At 36.7% G+C, this 23,400-nt stretch overlaps 1 protein-coding gene across 3 annotated transcripts in view; it reads left to right on the forward strand.

Moving 5' to 3' along the window:
- Window positions 1–23,400, forward strand: part of RAPH1 (Ras association (RalGDS/AF-6) and pleckstrin homology domains 1) — a 97,708-nt gene that overhangs the window by 63,424 nt on the left and 10,884 nt on the right. For all 3 annotated transcript variants that reach the window (XM_032637444.1, XM_032637445.1, XM_032637446.1), the window contains 8 exons: window positions 8,375–8,452; window positions 8,895–9,054; window positions 11,329–11,450; window positions 12,625–12,690; window positions 14,002–14,145; window positions 15,017–15,127; window positions 18,997–19,095; window positions 20,152–20,272. In XM_032637444.1, coding sequence (XP_032493335.1) covers window positions 8,375–8,452; window positions 8,895–9,054; window positions 11,329–11,450; window positions 12,625–12,690; window positions 14,002–14,145; window positions 15,017–15,127; window positions 18,997–19,095; window positions 20,152–20,272 — 901 coding nt within the window. The remainder of the gene's footprint in view (window positions 1–8,374; window positions 8,453–8,894; window positions 9,055–11,328; window positions 11,451–12,624; window positions 12,691–14,001; window positions 14,146–15,016; window positions 15,128–18,996; window positions 19,096–20,151; window positions 20,273–23,400) is intronic.

Here is a 23,400-nt window from a genome sequence, read left to right on the forward strand (position 1 = left end):
AATTTCTCAGTTCTCTGCCCTCAGAAGGGTTTGAATCAGTCCAGCTGGATTTTCATTGGGCTTGCATTTTACAACAATTTAAAATCACTTAGCCACTGTCATCATTAACTCAGGAAGAACAGAATAGGGAAGCTGAATAGCTTTCTACCTCCTCACAAGTCATGTTTTTATTTTGTTATTTTATTTAAATAATGTTAAATTCAAGCATGTCAGACTTGGTTATAGATAGTTTCTGAAGAATATACAAAGTAATTATGGTTTATGTCTCTTAAGTTTTTATTATCGTATCAGAGGGTTTCTTTCTTTTTTTTTTTTTGCGGTACGCGGGCCTCTCACTGTTGTGGCCTCTCCCGTTGCGGAGCACAGGCTCCGGATGCGCAGGCTCAGCGGCCACAGCTCACGGGCCCAGCCGCTCCGTGGCATGTGGGATCTTCCCGGACTTTAAAAAATTATTTCTTCTTAACTTTATAAACTTGTGAAAGAAGATGGTAAAGCTAAAATTAAAATCTCCATGAGTAACAGCTCAAAGAGAAGACTCAAGAATCAGCAATAAAACCCTTTCTTTTGCTTGAGTTTCTCTCCTTAAAGGAGATCTAGGAATAGGGTAGAAGCAGCTTAAAGATGAGGGAAATTTAGAAATCTTAAGCATATGGTAGCCATGTACGTTATAACCAGAGCAAAATTCTTCCCTTTTTCTTAGCTCTTCCTTCTCTGTTCACTCTCTCTCTGGAATCCACTCTCATAGCTTCAACTAGGATCTCTGTTAATAGATCAGGTCTCTCTTCCTGAGAGGTCGCTGTCAGACATTTCCTGGAAGATGACCAGCACCTCCAGTTCTGCAGGTCTTCAGCTTCCTTAACCACACTCTCCCTGGGGCCTCACAATTTATGTCTCTTTTCTTCTTTTGACGCCTCTGTTTCTGTACACAATGCTGCCACTCTCCCACTTACCCAGGTTTGAGCCATCTGGTGCCTTTCTTCTTGTCACTTACTATCTGAGAGCTCTAATAAGCTTGTCATAATCTGTAGGATTGGTTGAGTTCACCCATCCATTTCATTCCCATTGCCACCACCCTAAAGCAGCCTCGTATTTTTTATTAGAGCCACGACTCTTGTCTCTATTTTTGCCTGTCCCTCCTCCAGTGCATTTTGTATACTGCTCTCAGATGAAGTGTAACATATTACTATTTCCATTGCCTATTTATTCAACAAATATTTGTTTAATCATGTACTGCGTTAGGTGCTGGGGTATACAATAATTTTGTATGAAGTGGACATCGTCCCTGCCCTCAGCAGCTCACAGTCTATTTAGGAATATAGATAAAAAAAACGTTTACAAGCAAGCATGTAAACAAACTCTAAATCATGTTAAGTGCTATGAAGGAAACAAGGTAAGTAATAGAGAATACTGGGGGGAGGATTAGGGCTACATTTCCTTTAGATGGTAACATCAGCAAAGGCCCTTATAAGGGGTGACATTTAATGTAAAGCTTGAAGGATGAAAAGAAGCCAGCTTGAGGGTGAAGGGAATTGTTCCAAGTAGAGAGGTCCAGGGAGAAAAAAGCTTGGCATGTTTGAGAAGCTGAAGAAATATTATGTTGCTAGAGCCACAGTAGTTGAGTAGTTGAATGAAGATATGAGTATCTTGATTTAGGTTTGGAGAGGTAGACAGGAATCAGATCATTCAAGGCACACTAAGGAGTTCCCCCCCCCCCGCCCCCCGCTAAATGCAGTGAGAATCTATTGAAGAGAATAACTTCATTCAACAAATATTTACTGAATACCTATTATATGCCAGACACTGTTTACAACCCTTGAGATACAGCAGTGAACAGAACAGAGTTCCTATAACAGGGAGAGTAGGTGTTTGCAAGTTTGGAAAAAGTGCAGGCAGTATTCTCATCTCCCTTTGCCCAAGAGATGTTGATACTCACTGCAGCGTCAGAGCCATCGCTACTCAGATCCAGGTGCTGGCATTACTGGTGTATGTGGCCAACATCTGACTCCAGCTACCTCTATATACTGCCCTGCTTTTATACAACAAGACATTTGATCAGGAAGGTGACTCAGTAGCATAGAACCTAAACGTTTAGGGTGGAGTAGGGGATGGAGTCAAGGGCGAGGTGCCAGAAATTCCTAGATAACCAGAGCCACAGGGACCTCTCGATGTCAGTGCCCTCTACCAGAGCACATGGCAGTTTTGAAGCTAAGTTGAGTTTATACCTCTTTCATACCACCTGTGTGGCAGTCTGGTTCCCCTTACCCAAAAGCATGGTGTCCCAGTTACTGACTGACCTCTGACCTGCACTTTTCCAAACTAGGACTTTGTAACACTGGGTAGTTAGAACACAGTAAAATGAACACAGTAACACTGCTTAGGCCAAGAATGCAAAAAGAATGCTTTGTTTGTTTGTTTCCATCCCCAATCCAGTTGTCATTATATCACTGTTAATGAAATAACTACCCCATTATACAGTTCTGAGCCAGGAGCCTCTGCAAAAACAATGCCAACCTATTTCTTCTAGGAGCAGCATTAGTGCCAGCACAGGACTATTTTGCCATAAATGGGAGCAATGGGCAAAAGACACATTGCTGATCTGATGCCCTTAAGTCTCTGGGTACCATTTGAAAGGCTTTCCCTGACCTCCTGAAATAATAATGCATTTTTTTCACTCTTTACTCCTTTGACCTGCTTTATTTTATTTTTTTTCATAGAACTGACCACTAACTGACTTATCTCATACCTGTTTCTTTCTTGTCTCTTGTTAAATGTAAGCTCCATGAGAGCAGGAGCTCTGTATACCCTGCACTCAAGCCCAAGCCTGCACAGTCTCGACAAACATCTGTCATGTAAAAGAATGGTCCTCTAGTGACCATTGAGGTTTCAAGGACTGCTGTACTGTTAACCACCCTTTTTTTTGCTTCAGAGGAGTTGTAAAAATGCTTTTATATTACTGAAAGTCTTTTATTTTTGATAAGCGGTTTTTATTTACTGTTATCCCCAAAGTATATGTATGGTATAATCCTTAAGGACAAAAGGGACTGTGACATGGTAGAAAGAGCAAGTAGTTATTCACTTGGTAACTGCCTGTATGATCTTTGAAAGATAAGTCTTTCTGGGCCTTAATTAGTTCAGTGGACATAATAATAATAATGTTAGCCCCTGCATTATTGAGAATTAGATGAGATACATGCCTTGTAGTGTGTGGCAAGTAGGTGTTCAGTTAATATGAGTTCTCTTCTTAGTGAGAGAATCTGTTTCGTGATTTCTTCAGGGGGAAGCAGACTAGTTGTTACTATTATTATTTTGGCTCTAAGCAGTTTTATAGAATAGAACATTTTGTGGGCATTAAAGTGTTAATCACTCCAAGTTTTCTTTGAATCATTTTAATTTACACAACTTTATTGTAATCTGTGAAACAAACTGGACCTCAAAGAAATTGCTAACTACTCTTCAGCTCCTTAATTTCAATCCCATTGGTTCCGAACCCACAAAGCCTTAATAATTTCTTAGTTGAAGGAATTCACTAGCCAGTTCTTTGCAACTGTAACTCTTTTTGTAAGTATTCTAATTTTTACGCTGAAGAGAATGCTGTAACATGAAGAGAATGCTGTAACACTTTGTAACCACAGCATTGGCTTTCATTTAATCATAAGATCGTAACGGAGTTTTTGTCCTTTATGTAAATTTGAGGAGGCTTGGCATTTGATGGTTATTGATAGCCACACAGGAGTTTTTCAGGTGGAAAAATAGGTTGTCTCTTGCCCTTTTAAGGGAAGGGATAGGAGAGAAAGTTAAGTTGTTATATGTGTGAGGTATCTTTTACTTATGTTAAGGATGGTTGTGAGACAAACAGTGTGAACAAAGGGATAGCCCAAAGATAAGGGGCAGAAAACTTAAGACCTACCTGAGTTTGTCAACTTTAACAAACAGAAGAGAAGATGGGATGAATAAAGCTTTGTTCTTTGTATTCAACTTGGCCTGCAGACATTGAACAGAGATTTACCTTGCCTAAATAAGTAAACTATTAGACGTCTTCTCAGTATATAATCTAAACACATCAGCAGAGATTTAATGACCTTTCCTGTATTGCACAGCACTCAGCTTAAAACAGTTTCTTCCTTTCTATGGTTGTTATGGTTAAAAGATACGATTCTAGCTTAAATATAGTAAATACAAGCCAACTTTCTGAGGAAGAGCTTATTACCCATGGGAAGTATAAAATACTATGAATCTTGCAATTTGATACAAATATTTTTATTTCCAGTTTTGCTCCAGTGACATTCAAACTCTAATAGTTAGAGGCATTTTGATCAATTGTTTCTTCTAAAAGCTTCTAGCAGGGATTGATTATCCTTCTAATAAACTGGAGAAGGATAAACTAAAATTTGCCTAGGTTGAAATTAAGCACACAGTTCTTAAATTCAAGTTTGACCAATTTATGTATTTATTAAGAGTAGTATTTTGAGCAAATGGAAGAATAGCTGAGTTTGGATGTTAAAATAGGCCCACCTGGCTGCTCTACATAAAAATGGTTTCTTATTGATGGCTAGGAAATCTGATTGGTTTAATGTATGTCAACTGGTTGTTTCTCTTGTTTCTTTAATCCTTTCTTCCTATGTGTCAACTTTTTAGCCTGTGGAGCAGAAACTGATCTGGGAGTTTAATCTTACAATTGAATGACTTTTTATGTCACTGCTTCAAAAGATAGCAATGGTTGTATTCTGTTGTATTTGGTAAATAATATAATAATAAAATGGGAGTATGAAAATACTGTTTTGGTGTTTATAACCAATATCAGAATGCTATATTTAAATTTTTATATTCCACTTTTGAATGGACTATTTTTTAAGAGCAGTGTTAGGTTCACAATAAAATTGAGAAGGAGGTACAGAGTTTTCCAATATACCGCTTGCCCTCACACGTACATAGCTTCCCCATTATCAACATCCCCCACCAGAGTGGTACGTTTGTTATAATTGATGAACAAGTGTTGACCATTATTATCACCCAGAGTCCATAGTTTACATTAGGGTTCACTCTTGGTGTTGTACATTCTATGGCTTTGGACAAATGTGTAATGATGTGTAGCTATCATTATAGTATCATACAGAGTAGTTTCACTCCCACAAAAATGCTCTGTACTCCACCTATTCATCCCTCCCTGTCCCTAACCTCTGACAGCCATTAATCTTTTTACTGTCTCCATAGTTCTACTTTTTCGGAATGTCATATAGTTGGAATCATACAATATGTAGCCTTTTCAGGTTGGCTTCTTTCACTTAGTCATATGCATTTAAGGTTCCTCCATGTCTTTTCATGGCTTGATAGCTCATCTTTTTTTTAGCACTGAATAATATTCCGTGGTCTGGATGTAGTACAGTTTATCCATTTGTCTACTGAAGGATATCTTGGTTGCTTCCCAAGTTTTGGCATTTATAAAGAAAGCTGCTATAAGCATCTGTGCGCAGGTTTTGGGGTGGAGGTAAGTTTTCATCTCATTTCGGTAGATATTAAGGAGCTTGATTACTGGAATATTGTAAGAGCATGTTTAGTTTTGTAAGAGACCACCAAACTATCTCCTAAAGTGGCTGTACCCTTTTGCATTCCCACCAGCAATGACTGAGAGTTCCTGTTGCTCCACAACCTCACCAGCATTTGATGTTTTCAGTGTTTTGGATTTTGGCCATTCTAATATGTGTGTAGTGGTATATCGTTGTTTAAATTAAAACAACGATAGCAGTTCTCTAATGACATATGACATGAGCATCTTTTCACAGGCTATTTGCCATCTGTGTAAGCTTTGGTGAGTTCTGTTCAGGTTTTTGGCCCAGTTTTTTAATTGGGTTGTTCATTTTCTTGTTGAGCTTTAAAATTCTTTGTATATTTTGGATAATAGTCCTTTATCAGATGTGTCTGATAAATATTTTACAAATATTTTCCCCTAGTCTATGGCTTGTCTCCTCATTCTCTTGAATATTCTCTTTTTCTTAAAAATGTTTTTTGGCTTTGAGGAAATCTTCTAAACATTTTTTAACTTATGCAGATTAATCGTAATATCATAAAAGAATTTGGCCTTTTAGAAGCTCATGTTTATGTTCCAGATACACAAAGCATTGATACTATCAGTTTTTCCTCTTCAGACTTAGAGATTTAAATTTGCTTTTCAGAAATAAGAAGTGAAATTCGAAATTTTGCCTTGGTAAATTTTTCTTCTTTATAGCAGCCATTTATACCAATATAAGGATGTGGCAAATGAGCCATGAAGAACATACAATCATTATCCCATTGAGATAACACTCATAAAACTTCTGCTTCCCTCTTTATCTTCCAAAATATGATGAAATAACTGATTTAATAAAAACCGCTAGAAAATGCTAGTACTTAGAATTCCTGTATAGAATAGTGCTCCACTCATCAGAAACACATAGGGTTTGGTAATTTAATAATGATTTTGTTTCTCTAAGACACAGAATTCTAGAGGCTGAGAGTTTGTTTGTTTTTTGTTTTTTGTTTTTTTTGCAGTACGCGGGCCTCTCACTGTTGTGGCCTCTCCCGTTGCGGAGCACAGGCTCCGGACACACAGGCTCAGTGGCCATGGCTCACGGGCCCAGCCGCTCCGCGGCATGTGGGATCTTCCCAGACCGGGGCACGAACCCGTGTCCCCTGCATGGGCAGGCAGACTCTCAACCACTGCGCCACCAGGGAAGCCTGCGCGTTTTAATGAGAGTTTTAATGACAATAGTCTAGTTTTCTCATTTTATAGCCTGCTTTAAAAAGAAAAAAAAATGTATCTTATGTTAAAATATACAGTCAACATATTTTATAATTCTGTAATTTGTTTATTTGCATACAGGCGGAGGTAGGATGATTTAATCTTTTAATCAGAGGAGTATATCTAAGAATCAAGTCTTATCTTACTCCTCTCCATTGTTAAAATGCAATTCTTTGTTCTGTGTCTAATTGGGTTTACAGATAGTATTTCCAGACCTTAGTTATTATGTTAATTCACTGACTGCTTTCATTGAAATGGATCAGATTTCTGGCAAACAAACCCACTGTCCTTCCTAACCACTGTTTTCTTCTCTGTTCCCCAGAGTAGTAAATACTAAGCTTGAAATGAGGGGAGTCAGCCTAGAGTGTGAAATGGAAAGAGAAGCAGTTAAAAAATAAGAAAGCCAACAGAATTTAGGAGAACAGGGAATAATCTATTAAATGAATTGAGTTTTTGTTTTTTTGCCCTAGAAACTTTAGCTTTTTAACGAAGAATAACACATGGATTGTGGTTTTTAATCACAATCCAGAGCAGATCGTTTGGCTGATGTAAATAGGTTTCTCTCTCTTTTTTTTTTTAAAGTCATATTAAGTAAAGAAATATATAATATGGCATTTTATGTTTTTCTTAGGTATTTTAGATATTTGCTAGAGCAACCAAAAGCTTAGAATTAAAAAGGAATCCTTTATTATAAGCAAAGGTTTACTTACATGAGTCTTTTTCAATTGGAGATTAATGCTACAGTGTACTATGGCCTATTGCTGGAAAGTACAAGTAAGTACCAGTATTACAGTACTATATGTTTTTCTAGGAGAAAATAGGCAAATGTTTTAAGTATAGTTTTATTTTATTACTACTTGTAATCTAAATTTTATAAAGTAGAAATTACTGTAAGTTAAATATTTGGAAAATTATATTTAGTATTTTAAGAACTTTTATCCATGAATTAATAAAAACAAAATTGCATTTAAAGACGCGAGACATTGATTATATCGTGTGATGGCTCCAAAGCAGAGTAAAACCTAAGAATTTAATGCAGCCTCCTCTATTTGTATTTGTATATTAATATGAACATACCTACATTTTTTATTAAGTATTTTTGTATGGCTGCAAAGAGATAAATTGATACTGGTTTTTTGCTATTTTTATGATGCTGATATGTTTTCAGTATAACAGGACAGAACATTACTATGCAAAAAATTGCCTGTACTTTGGAGGGGGTATAAACTCAGAGTCACTGGCAGACCCACAGATACCCTCATGTTTTCCCTATCCTGAAACCTGAAATTTATCTGCTTCAGATTGACAGTTGAGAATTAAACTGTTGGATTAAATTAAAATTAAATTACTACATCACTAGAATATAAAAATCTAGTCTTATAAGAGATCTTCAAGTCTGCATCTTAAAAAATGTTCCTTTATAATATGTCTGCTCTCACTTTGTGAACACGGTTATTTTTAAATTGCGTTCTATATAAGTGTGTGAAGTTATATTCTTACTGAAATTCAATTTTAGCAGCATCCTTAAGGATAAAAAGACTTCTCAAATAATTCTCATTATTTTAGCATTAGTTTATCTGAAGTGCTTTGTGTTCACAGGAAGAACAGGCAGCAAAATTGAAAGCTGAGAAGATCAGAGTTGCCCTAGAGAAAATTAAAGAGGCACAAGTGAAAAAGGTGATATTTGGGCTTTTTCTTGGTTTGGGATTTTTATCTGTTTTACGGATTTATGAAGAATTGCCTTGCTTATGTAACGTAGCTCTAAGATACAGCAAGCTATAGAGGGGTATTTCTTTCTAATACATTTTTCACATGTATTTTTTTGTGGATAAAATGCATTATAAAAGAAGTACCTTTCTGGTTTTAAATTCTAAAAGGGTAAAACAAAATAGTCTTATTATAATCTTACCTGTTATTTTAATTTTTAAAAATACATTAAATTTATTTAGTTAGGTTATCTAATACCTAATTTTAGAGTATTTTTCTTGCATAATAAAGTCATTATTTGTGTTTTATATTTTCGCTAAGGACATTACTCAGAACATTACTCAGTATTGGAAGAAATTTCTAGAATGCCTGTTTTTTGGTTTGTATTTAATTTCCTTTTTTCCTATTATAGCTGGTGATTAGAGTCCATATGTCTGACGATAGTTCTAAAACAATGATGGTGGATGAGAGGCAGACAGTGAGACAAGTGCTGGACAACCTGATGGACAAATCTCACTGCGGTTATAGTTTAGACTGGTCTCTGGTGGAAACCATCTCTGAGTTACAAATGGGTTAGTAGTATCATTGCTATAATTACTTTTTAGTTTCTATGTAATTTCAACAGTTTTCATGTTGATAAAAGCAACTTGAGACATCTTTATACTGTATTTTTTTTCTATAATATAACCCTGGCCTTTTTACATTGTTTTTTTCCCTCCAAGTGTTTTGACATTTCTTTGTATGCAGTATCATTTCCAGTTCACTTTAGATTTTTTTTTGGCCAGAACAAAGTTCTCTTTTTTTAAGGTAACAAAATATTCTTTTCCCTTCAAATAAGAACCGAATATATTGAACACATTTACTAAGGACAGTTACATTTATTCACATTTGTACTGAAGTCTTTATACCACCATTTGACTTTCAGGGGAAACATAAAGCACATCTTATTTTTAGCTAGATGTACTAAGTCTTAGTTTCCTATGTTTTGTAGTTTGGTATGGTGTTTTCTAACTTTAAAAATCCCTCATTTTTTATATCATCTTTGACTCTTTTAAAAAGTGTTCTTTTTGTAATATTGTATGATTACAGAAACCTCGCAATAATTATTAGGCTTTATTCAATCAGTAATCAATTTCAACTTGCTATTTTGTTTAAAAAATGTATTTGCGTTGCTCTTACTACCTATGATATCTTTAAATATTTCACAGCAGTTTCCAGAGAAATAAAAATTTAATTATTAACACTTTTCTCTCAGAACACACATACACAACCCCCAAAACCAAACCATAAGTTAGAAGTTTATTAATATGTATAAACATGTATTCTAATAATACTTCCCTATAACTATTCTTAGAGAATTAGAAAGGTTTGAGTTCATAGATATAGTGTCACCATACACAGAAAATGTTTGGATGCTAGTTTTTAGAATATTTCCATGGCCATAGTTAAAGATCCATAACTATCATTTAATCATATTTGGCACAGTGATTCAAATACAATATGTAGTCATTCAGTACTTGGTGAATGAATAAAAGAAAAGAAAACAAGGGACTAAGAGCCCAAAATAAGATGGTGGAAACAAACTATGACAAATGTAAATCATTCAGTTAAACAACAGAGATTATTAGAAAGGATGAATGAACAAAATGCAAGTGTTTGCTGTTTACAAAAGACCTTTTACCTAAAGACACAGAAAGATTCAAAGTAAAAGGAATGTGGAAAGACACTAACCAAAAGAAAGATAATATTAACTATGTTATTATCAGGCAAAATAAACTTTAAGCAAAATGCATTACTAGAGATAAAGAGAACCATACATCTTCATCAGGCAGATATAATCATTCTAAATTTTATCTAATAATAGCATTAAAATTTATAAAGCAAAAGTTGACAGAACTACCAGGAGAGATTCACAAGTCTACCTTCATAGTAGAAACTTTTCATCTAAGAATCTTTTCAGTGATCAATATAATCAAGCAGACAAAAGTGAATAGAGATATATTTAGAACACTAATAACAGGAAAATATACATTCTTTACAGGCAGAAATGGAGTATTTCTAAAAATTGATTCTGGTATGAGGTTATAAGCAGCTCTCAAGAAATTTCAAAAAATCATTATCTCTAGAATATGTTCTTTGAACATATGTTCAATATATAGGACAAGTTCTTTGATTCCTAATTTGGAAATTAGAAAATACATCTCTGTTTAAATTTAAACAAAACTCATAGATCAAAGAAGAACTCATCTTGGAAATATTTTGAATGACAAGAAATGAGTGCTGTTAGAAACACTTAATACCAGAATTTATGAAACGTAACTAACATGTTGGTTTTTTGTTTTTTTGTTTTTTTTTTTGTGGTACGCGGGCCTCTCACTGTTGTGGCCTCTCCCATTGAGGAGCACAGGCTCCGGACGCGCAGGCTCAGCGGCCATGGCTCACAGGCCCAGCCGCTCTGCGGCATGTGGGATCTTCCCGGACCGGGGCACGAACCCGTGTCCCCTGCATTGGCAGGCGGACTCTCAACCACTGCACCACCAGGGAAGCCCGCATGTTGGGTTTTTTTTTAAGGGTGGGATGGGCAAAGGCTGAAGGCTGAAGAAGACCTTGAAGTCAGAAGACCTAGATTCTAGTCCTGATCCTTCCATGTAGCAGCTGTGTGACCTTTGCTGAAGTCACTTAACACCGCGAGGGCATGTTTCCTTATTTGAAAATAGAGGGAAGACTAGATAATCTCTCAGGGGTGTCAGTTAAGGGTTTTGCTGTGAATTACTTCACAAGGTTTCTTGTCTTTTATGCAGTTCTGATGAATACTAACAAAATACTGATATTTTATTTTGGGACAGAGAGAATCTTTGAAGACCATGAAAACTTGGTTGAAAATCTTCTGAATTGGACAAGAGATAGCCAAAACAAGCTTATATTTATGGAGCGTATAGAAAAATATGCACTTTTCAAAAACCCACAGGTGAGACTATAGCTTACAGAGGTCAGGATTCTTAAATGTTCATATTATATAATTCTCTGACTGCTAAGTTAATAGAGTTAAAAGATTGGTAACCACCCGGTTGGAGCATTCACTACTGCCCAGGTGGCAGGCCTCAAAGAAGTTGCCAGTTCTGCAGAGCCAGATGGGATGAACCTTTGGGGAAGCAGGATTACCTCCAGGGGGTTACCAGGTTTCTGTTCTCTCTAATTCAGAGCCGTTTTGAGCTGTTTATTTGGTGAGTTCCTTATCCCTCAAAGGAAAGTACTTGCATATTTAAGTTTCTCTACTTTTGTCATTTATCCAGTTGACACTTTGATTTATTTTAAATTATGTTTTTGAAAACCCAGTAACCTTGATTATAAATGGTTCCACATTCTAATATATGTTACCTTTATCTATTTAGTATCTTTGCTTATTCCAAAATAATATTTGAGTTAATCCTTCCTAATACCCAAATATTTTATAAAAATCAATAGGTGAGAGAAAACAGCCCCACTATAAAAAGTAGTAATGAGAAAAATAGTAGCAGTGTTAAAGTTATTGAATAGTTATCCTTCAGGCAGCCTAATCATGAAACATCTTTACTGGGTATTTTTAGTGAAGAATACACATTTGGGAATACCAGCAGATCTTTTTATGGATGATTGTGAAAAAATGTTTCATAAGGCTAATAATTAGAATTCAAATTTTAGTTGAGTCGAGCAAATGAGATCATGGTAGCCTCAGAGAATTTGGGATTTAGATTAAATTTTCTCCATCTGGATCAATTAAACTGAGCATATTTTAAGGTAATTTGCCTTCCTTGTTGTACTTAATAATTTGTAAACCTTTAAGGTCCTGTAAGTGTAGCTTTCAGTAGATATACAAAAACATATTTGCTAGCTGTTGCATGTAATATCACCTCAGGATTTGGGGGAGAGCAGTTTACGGAATAATTCAAGATAAATAGATAAGGTAAGGAGGAGGCCAGTGTTAAGCATTTCCGTGAAGATCCCACGAACCGGTTGCTTTTCAAAGGGGTGTTCCCCTCACTCTGTGTAGGCAGAAATCAACACAGGGTTTCTGTGTCTCTAGAAGAAATCATATACATACCTGTGCCAAGGGAATAGCAGAGTGGGTTTATCCTTTAACTTTCATCTATTCATTTTTCCAGAATTATCTTCTGGGAAAAAAGGAAACAGCTGAGATGGCAGATAGAAACAAAGAAGTGCTGTTGGAGGTATGACTTCCTTCCCTCCTTCCCCTTTTCCTGCACATTATAATATTCAAATATTAAGCACCTTTTTTGAAGTCCAGAATGTCAGTGCTCTATATTTATAATTACAGTCGTAGTTAGGGAAGCCTATTTTCTTCCATAGCCTGTTGGAGAGAGTTCAGCTGTGTGAACATTAGAACACCGAAGAACCTTGTAAAACTTACTATTTTGCCAAGCAGTGTACTAGTGGGCTAAAAGGAGTTATGAGCTTTTAGTAGCTGACAAGTGGGAGAAAAGGCTGGTCATGAAGGATGTGATAGTACTGTTTTATCTGCTTACCCAGAGAGAAATTTGAGTATAGTTAGCTATTTACAAAATATTTCAAACTTTGGCCTGAAATAACTCAAATAATTTTAAAAATCATAATTATTCTTTTTAAAAAATATATACATCTCTTTATTTTGAAGAGTAATAAAACAAATTCAAACATAATTGAATTTTTGGTTTTTGCTGATTTTAGAGAACTAAGGTTGACATTAGTATGTTTGAAAATCTGAATAAACTCTTATTTAGCAACAAGGCTATTAGGAAGATGAAGATCAGCACTAAGCTTTTCATAGAGATGCTATAGCTATGATTAAGAAAAGTACTCTTCATAATTCCTAATTGTTTGTTTTGGGGAGAGAGAAATTAATTCACCTTCATGTGTTCAAGTTTAGTGAGGATTTCTACTTTTCCTTTACTAAATATATGATTGATTTTTTAAATTAAATTTTTATCTAAGTATAGACATTAGAATCCAGAATTTTGAGTTTGTTTATATTCCTTTCAACCTAGTATTAAATATTCTCTGTTTTAGAAGTTTTGATACATTGATAGTTTTTAAACTGTGAAAGTGTAATCATTCATTTAGCATGTTGCTTTCTTTTAAAATATATTCCTATTTAACGTACAGCTAATCGAAATGTGTTGTTAATTTGGAGAAAAATAAAGTCTAATGTTTATGTTAGCTCTGACACTTTGATTAAATTTAGTGACTATGCTGTTTATAAATGCATTTAAGTACTTTTATATGCAACTCAGTTGACATTTCACCTTAGTTTCCTCAAAACAATGTTAGGTAAAAGTTCTTAGGGATTGCCATAGTCGTTCCAGAGTAAAGCCATGTAATGTTTAGAACAGAAAGTTCTAACTGAGGTAAAATTAGCAGCATGGTTTTTATACAGAGGCATTTTGGTTTAATCACAGTGTCATGCATTTCACAGGGGTAAACACAACTTTGTTCTGAGAATCTAAGGATCGTGTCTTTCCAAATAAATCATCTTCTTCTTTTAGGAGTGTTTTTGTGGAAGTTCTGTAACTGTACCAGAAATTGAGGGAGTCCTTTGGTTGAAAGATGATGGCAAGAAGTCCTGGAAAAAGCGTTATTTTCTCTTGCGAGCATCTGGTATTTACTATGTCCCTAAAGGAAAAGCAAAGGTGCGTCCCTTCTGCTGACTTTTAGCTTCCTTATTATGCTGATTGATTTTAATTTGTAGTGAGCGTGCTAATAAGGTGATCCAGGCTCTGATTTGTTTCAGCTCATGTAGGACACACAGGACATTGCTTTGTTTATTGATCTGTTATAAGAAAGAAGAAACCTGAAAATGTTCACTCTCTGCTCATTAGTTGGGCCCATCTCGATTCTCCTGGCAAATTTGAAATCATGCTTTTATTTCTTATTTTTGGAGCTTCTGCCAGAGTCATTTTTGCTTGTTATTGTTTGGGGGAGAATACCTTTCTAGGATTACAGGCGTTTCAGCCTTGCTTAGGTAATGTGCTTCTGCTAAGGGCCCCCATAGTAGCTGTCACTTCTGTGCTTACTGGGGGCCCAGCACTGCAGAAGATCTTTACAGGGTAATTTCATCCAGTGTTTACCACCATCCTGAGAGGTACATGTCGCCCCTGTTTAACTGGCGAGGAGCCCTGACTTGAGAATTGCTATACTCGAAATATGTACTACAGGCACTGAGCTACATGATATCTCTTGTTCTTTCCAGAGAGCTCTATCATACTATATTGTATTTAATATAAATACTATACCATATTTAAAGTCTCTTTAAAGTGCCATCCTTTCCAAGCAAGTCATTGTTCCTTATGAATGGCAAGACAGTAAGTGAAACGGACTGCCTTTTTTGTTGCATCATGGATTTAAAGAAGCATCTGCAGAGAATCTCACTGTCTTGTCTTCTGCAAAATAGCAATAATTTCTACTTGGTAAAGTTTGATTCTCAGTTAGAAGCTGTTACTAGTGATATCTGCTTGTTTACACATTACTGTTAATTCAGTCTTTCGGGTGTTTTTTCCGCAGGTGTCTCGGGATCTGGTGTGCTTTCTCCAGCTAGATCACGTCAATGTTTACTATGGACAGGATTATCGGAGTAAATACAAAGCACCTACAGACTACTGTCTGGTGCTCAAGGTAAACATATATCTCTTTTTAGGAATTTTAATTGATGTTAGACATAGAGGGGGTTATTGGACATCTTAAAATAGTTGGATCTCCATCGAGTGTCCTATTGCTTATTTTCTGTATAGGTTTTTAAAGGAATGGTAAAGGGAATTCCCTGGTGGTCCAGTGGTTAGGACTCAGCGCTTTCAGCTCCCGGAGCCTGGGTTCAATCCTTAGACGGGGAACTAAGATCCCACAAGCTGTGCATTGTGGCCAATAAATAAATGAAGGAAGGAGGGAAGGAGGGAAAGCCTGTGCTTATCCGGCAGCTGACCCTGGTTAGAGTGATGACGCTAGGAAATGGATGTGCTTATCCCGCAGCTGACCCTGGTTAGAGTGATGACGCTAGGAAATGGATACTGAATTGTAAGCTTTGAGTCATAATATATAAAATGGATTAGATTATAAATCTGAGACTCTCATTTAATAGCTGGCTTAGTTTAGGAAGACTTAGATCAGAGCCACATGTGGGGGGAAGGGTTCTTTTCCGGTACTAACTCAGCAGAACCAACAGCCCGAGTTCAAAGTAGGCTGGTTCTCATCTGGTCCAGAAATAATTCTCGTCTCCCTTTTCTCCTGAACTATGGCTCTGATAGCCCACGCATGTATTATGATCCATCTAAGCTGTTTTTAGTGATTTTTTTTTTCCCCTATATCCAAACTTTTGAGTTTCTCATACTCATCATATCTGTACTTTTGAGAACTGACATTTTTAGTGATCTATTGGAACATTAGGAAAAGGTAACATTAAAAAGTTCAGGATAATTATGGAGATGATTACGTTTTTCTCATTACGTTTTCTCATTTTCTCAGTAGCCCTGTGGTAACTACTTAGGTCTACATGTTTATATCATCATTTGATTTTGCTTTTGTCTGAGAATTGTCAGTTGGGTTTGAAGAGGTGGTTTAGGATTTGGGGGTAGAGTTTTGATTGCTTTGATAAAGTTAGGTGTATTATAATGGTAGCCCTTTATTAAGTGATCGTTTTTGGAGAATACCCTATATCACTTAGTTACAGTAGCAAATAATTTTTTAAAAGTCAGTATAAAGTACCTTACTCCAGCAGTTTTCAAAATGAGGTCTAGGGCCCCCTGGAGTCCCTGAGACCCTGTAAAGGGACCTGTGATGTCAATGTTATTCTTCTAATAATGCTAAGATGTTTTTTGCCTTTTATACTCTCATTCTCTCACAAGTGTATAATGGAGTTTTCTAAAAGGTTACATGACATGTGATGATATCTTTGCTCCCCTGGGTAGTGGAATGTGTATTTGTATACTCTTATATTTAACTTTTTCTCAGCTTTAATTTCTTATAAGGTAAATATCAATATAAATAAAAGTTATTTGGGGGTCTCATAACATGGAGACAGTAAGAATTTATTTCAGTGGCTCAAAGTTGTCAGTGAGAACCTACATTCTTTCCGTCTTTCCCTGTTCCATCTTCTGCGTATGGAACTTAATAAGCTGCGTATCAGCTTATTCTCAGACCGACTTACCTGTCACAAATGGCCACTGCCATTTGACCCAACAAAATCCAGCAGAGGACGAGGGACTGTTTTTCCCTGTATTGTCTTTTTTTAAGAGGAAAGAAATATTTCCCAGGAGCTCTTCTAACAGCCCTCCCTCTGAGGGCCGTTGGCCCGGAGTACATGCTCACTGTTACACCAATCACTGGCAGGGAACAAAGCCACCATTTTTAGTTTACACTAGTCAGAATTTGCTCTCTGAGGTGAGGGGTAGACATCCAAACAATTGGGGTTCTATCAGAAAAGGGGTAGAGAGGAGGAGATAGCTGTGGGGAAGGCAATCAACAGTGTCAGTTAGGGCCAGAAGTAAGTAGGACCACTGGCTATTACTTTAATCCTTTTTGCAGCTCATAGAATTCTTAGGTTAAGAATATTTTTGTTCTAAGGGTTTTCTTGTTTGTTTTTATAATAATGATTTGTATGCTTCGTATTTGCTTTTAGTAAAGTCGGTTAAGCTAAATTTATGTATTTATATTGCCTACCTGTTTATAGCTAGAAATTTTAATGTATTGAACTGAAAAAAACACCATACCACTGGGTGCAAATAATAGTAAAAATAATGGCCACCATTTACTGAAGAACTCCAGGGTGGAAGGTGCTGCACTAGAAGCACGGGACGTGTCCATCTCACAAGTCTGGTCTAGAGTCCCCATTTTCCAGATGTGGAAACTGAGGTTTAAGGGATCAATTTGCCTGAGACCACTCAACTATTAGTATTTAAGATATGTCTTTCTTTCTTGTAAGTCTACACTAGATTTTGCCTATGTAAGTGTTTTATTCTTGAGCGTTTGAGTTCTGACAAACAAACCAAAAAGTGCTGCCACACAGGGTCTACACAAATATTTGTAGGGCCTGATCCCTTTCATCAGCTTTGAGCTTTAATGACTGAGTCTGAGTCCTTCCAGTGACATGCAGGATACAGGAAATATATACACACTTGTAGGAGGTAATAAAACACACCATTTGGTAATTAGGTTTTTTTTTAAGATAATAAAAATAAAAATAAGGGAAGAGCTTATTCATGAAATTTGACAATGTAGAAATAAGTAAGATATATGTCGATGTGTTATCTGAAAGAGGTACACACTTGGGACACATACGTATGCGTGTATAATTAAGTATCTTAAAGGAAACCTGTGTCTTAAAAAAATATATACCGCAACAATTGTTGGAATAGAGCTCAGCTTAGCCAGGTCTAAATTTTCATCCCTTGAGAAGTGAGGCAAAGTAATTTAATATGTTAGGTGGGAAGGAACAAAATGGTTAGGATTTAGGGATTGGAGTATGACCATGAACTTCTCAAACACTTATTAATAGAAGGATGTTATACATGATAATCATGGAAGTAACAGGGTGGAGTGTTATAGTCTTATTTTTTAGCTTCTTGCATATTAGTTGAGAGAATTGATTTTCAGGCCTATATTGTTTCCAAAGTAATAAATGCGTTGTATATATTCAGTAGTTTCTTTTGGTACTTGGACTAAGATTTTAAGAGTATCACTTTTAGTTACAGATTAGGAATTATGTCTCAGTCTAATTTTTGGCAGGAAGGGTTTTTTCTTCCCAGGGAACTAGTGGTTGTGGCCCAGTGGAGTTAAAATACCCTGAGTCTGTTCTAGCACTTGCATTTTGTAGCCAAGGTCAAGTCACTCACCTCCCATCCAAGACTCAACTGAAAAGTACATTGGGCTGTGAAGACTAAATCTGATGACGCAGTTGAAAAGCTGCTTATTGCCCAGAGGGCACATGCTGTGGGCAGAGGGGCCTGCAGAGCAGTGCTCAGTCCACAGCAGGGAGCAGCACCCATTGCATCCCAGGTGCTGTGCCCTGTGCTTCTTCCCCCCACCCAGGTGTTCACCTCCAGAGAAGCACTGGAAGTTTCACCAAAGACTCTCTTATATGGAGTCTTCTGATTCCATGAGTTCAGTTAATTCAAAGTGAAATAAACATTCTCCTCCCTTTTTATACTCTCATATGGGTAGATTAAAACTTCCACTGACTTTGTTAAGCTTGGTAGACTTTGTTTCTTTGAAATGTAGAAGGGGTACTGTGGAGTTTCCCATGATGTGAAGGTTTTTTTGTTTTTTAACTGAAACATCTTGACCTAAAATTTAACACAAGTTTCTTTCTTGTTTATTTTGTAAAAATACTTAGGGCCATTTTATTTGGCCTTATGGATGTTTAAGAGGTATAAATTATTGGGCCATTATGCCAAAGACCTGTAATTTGTCAGGATACGTTTAAGCTTTGATAGGCTTCGTTTATTTCTTAGTTCTCCAGGGGACCTAGTTGGATTTTGCCTTTAATCTTGCAGCACCCACAGATCCAGAAGAAATCCCAGTACATCAAATACCTTTGTTGTGATGACGTGAGGACCCTGCACCAGTGGGTCAATGGTATCCGCATCGCAAAGGTAGGTTTTCTTTTGGTTTGATAATGGAATGATGGGTGCTTAATGATATGGTTTTTGTTGTCATGATAATTATCCTGTTTGTTTCATGTTCATGATTTTGCCAGTGTCTAGTTTTCTCAGGCCTAAGTTTCATGTTTTAAATGTCTTTTTTTCTTGGTGATGGGGATAAGCTTTTGACACTTGGTATCCAAGGAATAATACTGCTGGTAAAAGCTTATGTAGCATCCAAGTGATTTATTTGGGCTTTGGAGAATGCACTGTATGATTCTTATATAGCAGAGTTTAGCCTAAACAAAAGAAATTTTTTGAAAATTAAACTGCCTTGGGGTTGGGGGAAGAATGAATAGGTGGAGCATGGAGGATTTTTAGGGTGGTGAAAATACTCATACTCTGTATGACACAATGGTGGGTACATGTCCTATACCTTTGTCCAAACCCGTAGAATGTAAACACCAAGAGTGAACCTAAGGTGACCTATGGACTTTGAGTGATTATTACATGTCCATGTAGGTTCATTGATGGTAACAAATGTACCACTGTAGTGGGGGATATTGATAATGGGAGAAACTATGCGTGTTTAGGGGCTGTGCATGTATATGGGAAATCTCTGTACCTTTCTCTCAGTTTTGCTGTGAACTTAAAACTGCTCTTAAAAAAGAAAGTCTTAACAAAGTTTTTTTAAAGGACATCTTAAGGGTGATTATACATAATGCTTGAAAGGGTATTTATTCAGTTACTTTTAAGTTAACGTAACTAAACATAAAATTTATTACAGACATAAAATCAAAGTTGCTTTAAAAGTAACTGAAAAAAACTCTTTATATTGTTAATGAATATAATCAGAATCAAGTGCTGACTTCTTGCTGCCTTTCTCAAAACGAGGACAAATACGAGTGGATTATAATTTACTGGTATGAAAAGAATGTTTGAAGTATGATAGGTATTTTAATAGAGACTATGAGTCAGTAAACAGAAATGTGTCCCCTTTTCCTATCCCACGCATCCATCCCATACCCAGTAAAGTACAGATGTCATCCTTTACTGCCTTCTGTTTAGTACGGGAAGCAGCTCTACATGAACTATCAAGAGGCCTTGAAGAGGACAGAATCGGCTTATGATTGGACTTCCTTATCCAGCTCCAGCATTAAATCAGGATCCAGTTCTTCCAGCATCCCAGGTAGTTTAAAATGTCCAAAGAAAATGTCCAAAGAACTCTTCACTACCAACAAGAAGGTGTCTCTATAGAGACTGATAGAAGACCTGGTTATCTCAGAGTGATTTTTTAAAACTAGAGCCATGCCTGATTTCTAAATTATAATCAATAGGTACATGTGCTTTTATTCATATATTTTTTTATTTTTAGAGGGGATAATATCATGGACTAGTTCCCAAATGTGTTTAAAATGGAAAACCGGTAAAGTGGTAAAGCCGGGAGTTTTGTTATATATTTATAAAGTTAATTTGAAACTCAATCATATTGCTGAAAACAACTGTTGGTGCATAATTGGGGGTAGAAAGTTGCTTGGAGAAGAGTACTCCGAATCATGATGAAACTGCACTCCTTCCCCACAGGTTTCCTGACATTTCAGCAGAGTGGAAACAACTGGAATTAGTTCAGTATCACAGTTAAGGAAGCTATTTAAGTCATCAAATTTTGTAAAGTTTTCAGAGGAAATAGTGATACTCAAAAGGTGCTTATTTTCAGATTCCCACATCCTTTTAACAAGGATGCTGTAATCATATCTTAAGATACATGCTTCTTTCCCTTCAAAAGTTCCGTAAATGATATGTGTCATCTAAAATCATAATTTTTTTCTTTGTTCTAACAGCCCATGTTATGAAATAATTACTTTAAGAAGTATTTGATTTAAAAGCTGTATGACTAGATCTCATCCCTAAATAAGTAAATAAAAACACATCGAGAATGTGTATATACATGGGCTAGTGTACACACATATATTCTCTCTTCTGTCCACTGAGAGGGCTAGTAGCAGTGAGAACACTAAGAACCTAGACCTCGGTTTCTCAATGCCATTTTCCAAAACAAAGGATCCCAGGGCTCTGGAGTGGCTATTCTAAGGCTGTGGCAGAGAATATATAAGATGAGCCTGGAGCATCCTGTGACAAAGGAAGTACTCAAAAAAAACACAGCGATGGGGAGTCTGTAAAAGGGACCCAGGACCCAACCTACGAGAGTGCTCAGTGGCCAAAGCTGGAACAATTTGAGCAAGAAAATAACATAGTATAGGACTGTAATCCAAATTATAAAATAAATAGCCATCAGTCCATGGGGATATAAATAAGTTATTGAATTAAATAAATAAATGGAGAAGAAGAGAAAAATCTCCTGTACAGATTTCTAAATAGATTTATACAGATGCTCTGCCCTCAAGGAGGTGGCACTTAACTCCCCTCTTGTTAAGTGTGGGCTGTGTAAAGTGACTTGCTTCCAAAGAGCACAGAGCGGGAAGGTGTAACCTTATATCGGAGAAAGCTGACAAACCATACCTCGGCCAGGTGATCACGGTAATAAGTCATATTGATAGCATGTGCCCTTGATGCAGTGTGATGAGACTGGCATTTTCCCTCTCTTGGTCTTCCTCCCCAAATCCCTTAACCTCAGAGAAAAGGCATCAGACAAATCAAAATTGAGAGACATGCGACAAAATACCTAACCAGTACTCCTCAAAACTGTCAAGGTCTTCAAAAACAAGGAGAGTCTGAGAAACTGTCAGGGGAGACATGACAACTATCTGTAATATGGTAACCTGGATGGGATTCTGATCAGAAAATGGACATTACGGAAAAACTAGTGAATCCAAATAAAGTTTGGAGTTTAGTTAGCTTTTTTTTTTAAGTATTGTTTTATATTTTTTTTTTTTTTTTTTTTTTTTTTTGGCTGCATCGGGTCTCAGTTGTGGCATGCAGGATCTTTTGTTGCGGCACATGGGCTTCTCTCTAGTTGTGGCGCATGGGCTTAGTTGCCCCGCGGCATGTGGGATCTTAGTTCCCTGACCAGGGATCGAACTGGCATCCCCTGCATTGCAAGATGGATTCTTAACCACTGGACCACCAGGGAAGTCCCAGAGTTAGTTAATATTAACATGAGTGTAGGTTCATTATTCGTGACACATGGACCAGAGTACTGTAACATGTTAATAACGAGGTAAACTGGGTGCTAGGTATGTAGGAACTCTGTGCTAGTTTTGCAACTTTTCTGCAAATCTGAAACTATTCTAAAATAAAATGTTTATTAAACTTGGTGGGGAGAAACCTTTGTGGCAATGGATTAGGAAAGGCACGGTAAGAAGAGCATGTCACAAGTAGGGTTGTAGAAAATGGAATTAAGGGAAAGATGGAGGGAAAAAACGATGTATACTATTTTATAAAAATTTATATAGCACTTAACAATTCAAGTGCTTCCACATGTTACTTTATGAAGTGGTATGGTGCCTTTTCCCACTCCAGCATCATCTATTTGTATACATCGTGTTAAGTATTAGGTAGACTTTTTCAGGTAAACTGTAAAATCATACATATTCATGCTGAAGAGAGCTCAAGAAGTCACATGTTCCAGCCTCTTATAGGCTGTTATCCTAGATATTAGATAGGGATGAAGAAAATAAAGTAGGTTTTATCCTATATTGCTTATATTTTTACCCTGAGGATACTGTCTTAACTTTATCTAAAGGAGTTTGTGGCTGTTATCTTTGCAGTACTTTGATGAACTTGGCTGGACTTGCTTATTAATACTGCAATCTAATAATGCCCACGTCTCACAGAGTGACTGGATGGGACTAGCTTTAACATTTGAGTCTCCACCAGATGCCAGACATTGGGCTAGGTGCTTCTGCAAGGTTATCTCACCTGACTTGGAGTCCAGTGAAATAATCTTTCCAGTTCCCTCACCCTGGATGTCAGTCAAATTACACTGTATCCTCAGCCATTCCCAGGTCCCTTGAAGATGTCTTCATGCCCTTCAGGAAGCCAGGCTATGGTACAGCTGCTGTCTTGTGATGTCAATACCTGAATCCCTAGGAAACACACTTCTTACTGGGGATCAGATTCTCAGTATTGTTCATTACTGGGATAAAGGAAGTAATCATCATGTATAGATCTGAATTCATAAGTGAGAAATCTCTGAGATGGCCTGGAGCAGGGGTATATAAAAAGATTGATTCTCCATGTAATGAAGATATGACTGAACAAAAAAATTCACTACTCTATTCATGGTTCATTAATTCTCTCTCCTTTTAAAATTTATTTATTTTTGGTTGCGTTGGGTCTTCGTTGCTGCATGCGGGC

The sequence above is a fragment of the Phocoena sinus genome, chromosome 7 (assembly GCF_008692025.1).
Source record: "Phocoena sinus isolate mPhoSin1 chromosome 7, mPhoSin1.pri, whole genome shotgun sequence".
NCBI lineage: Eukaryota > Metazoa > Chordata > Mammalia > Artiodactyla > Phocoenidae > Phocoena > Phocoena sinus.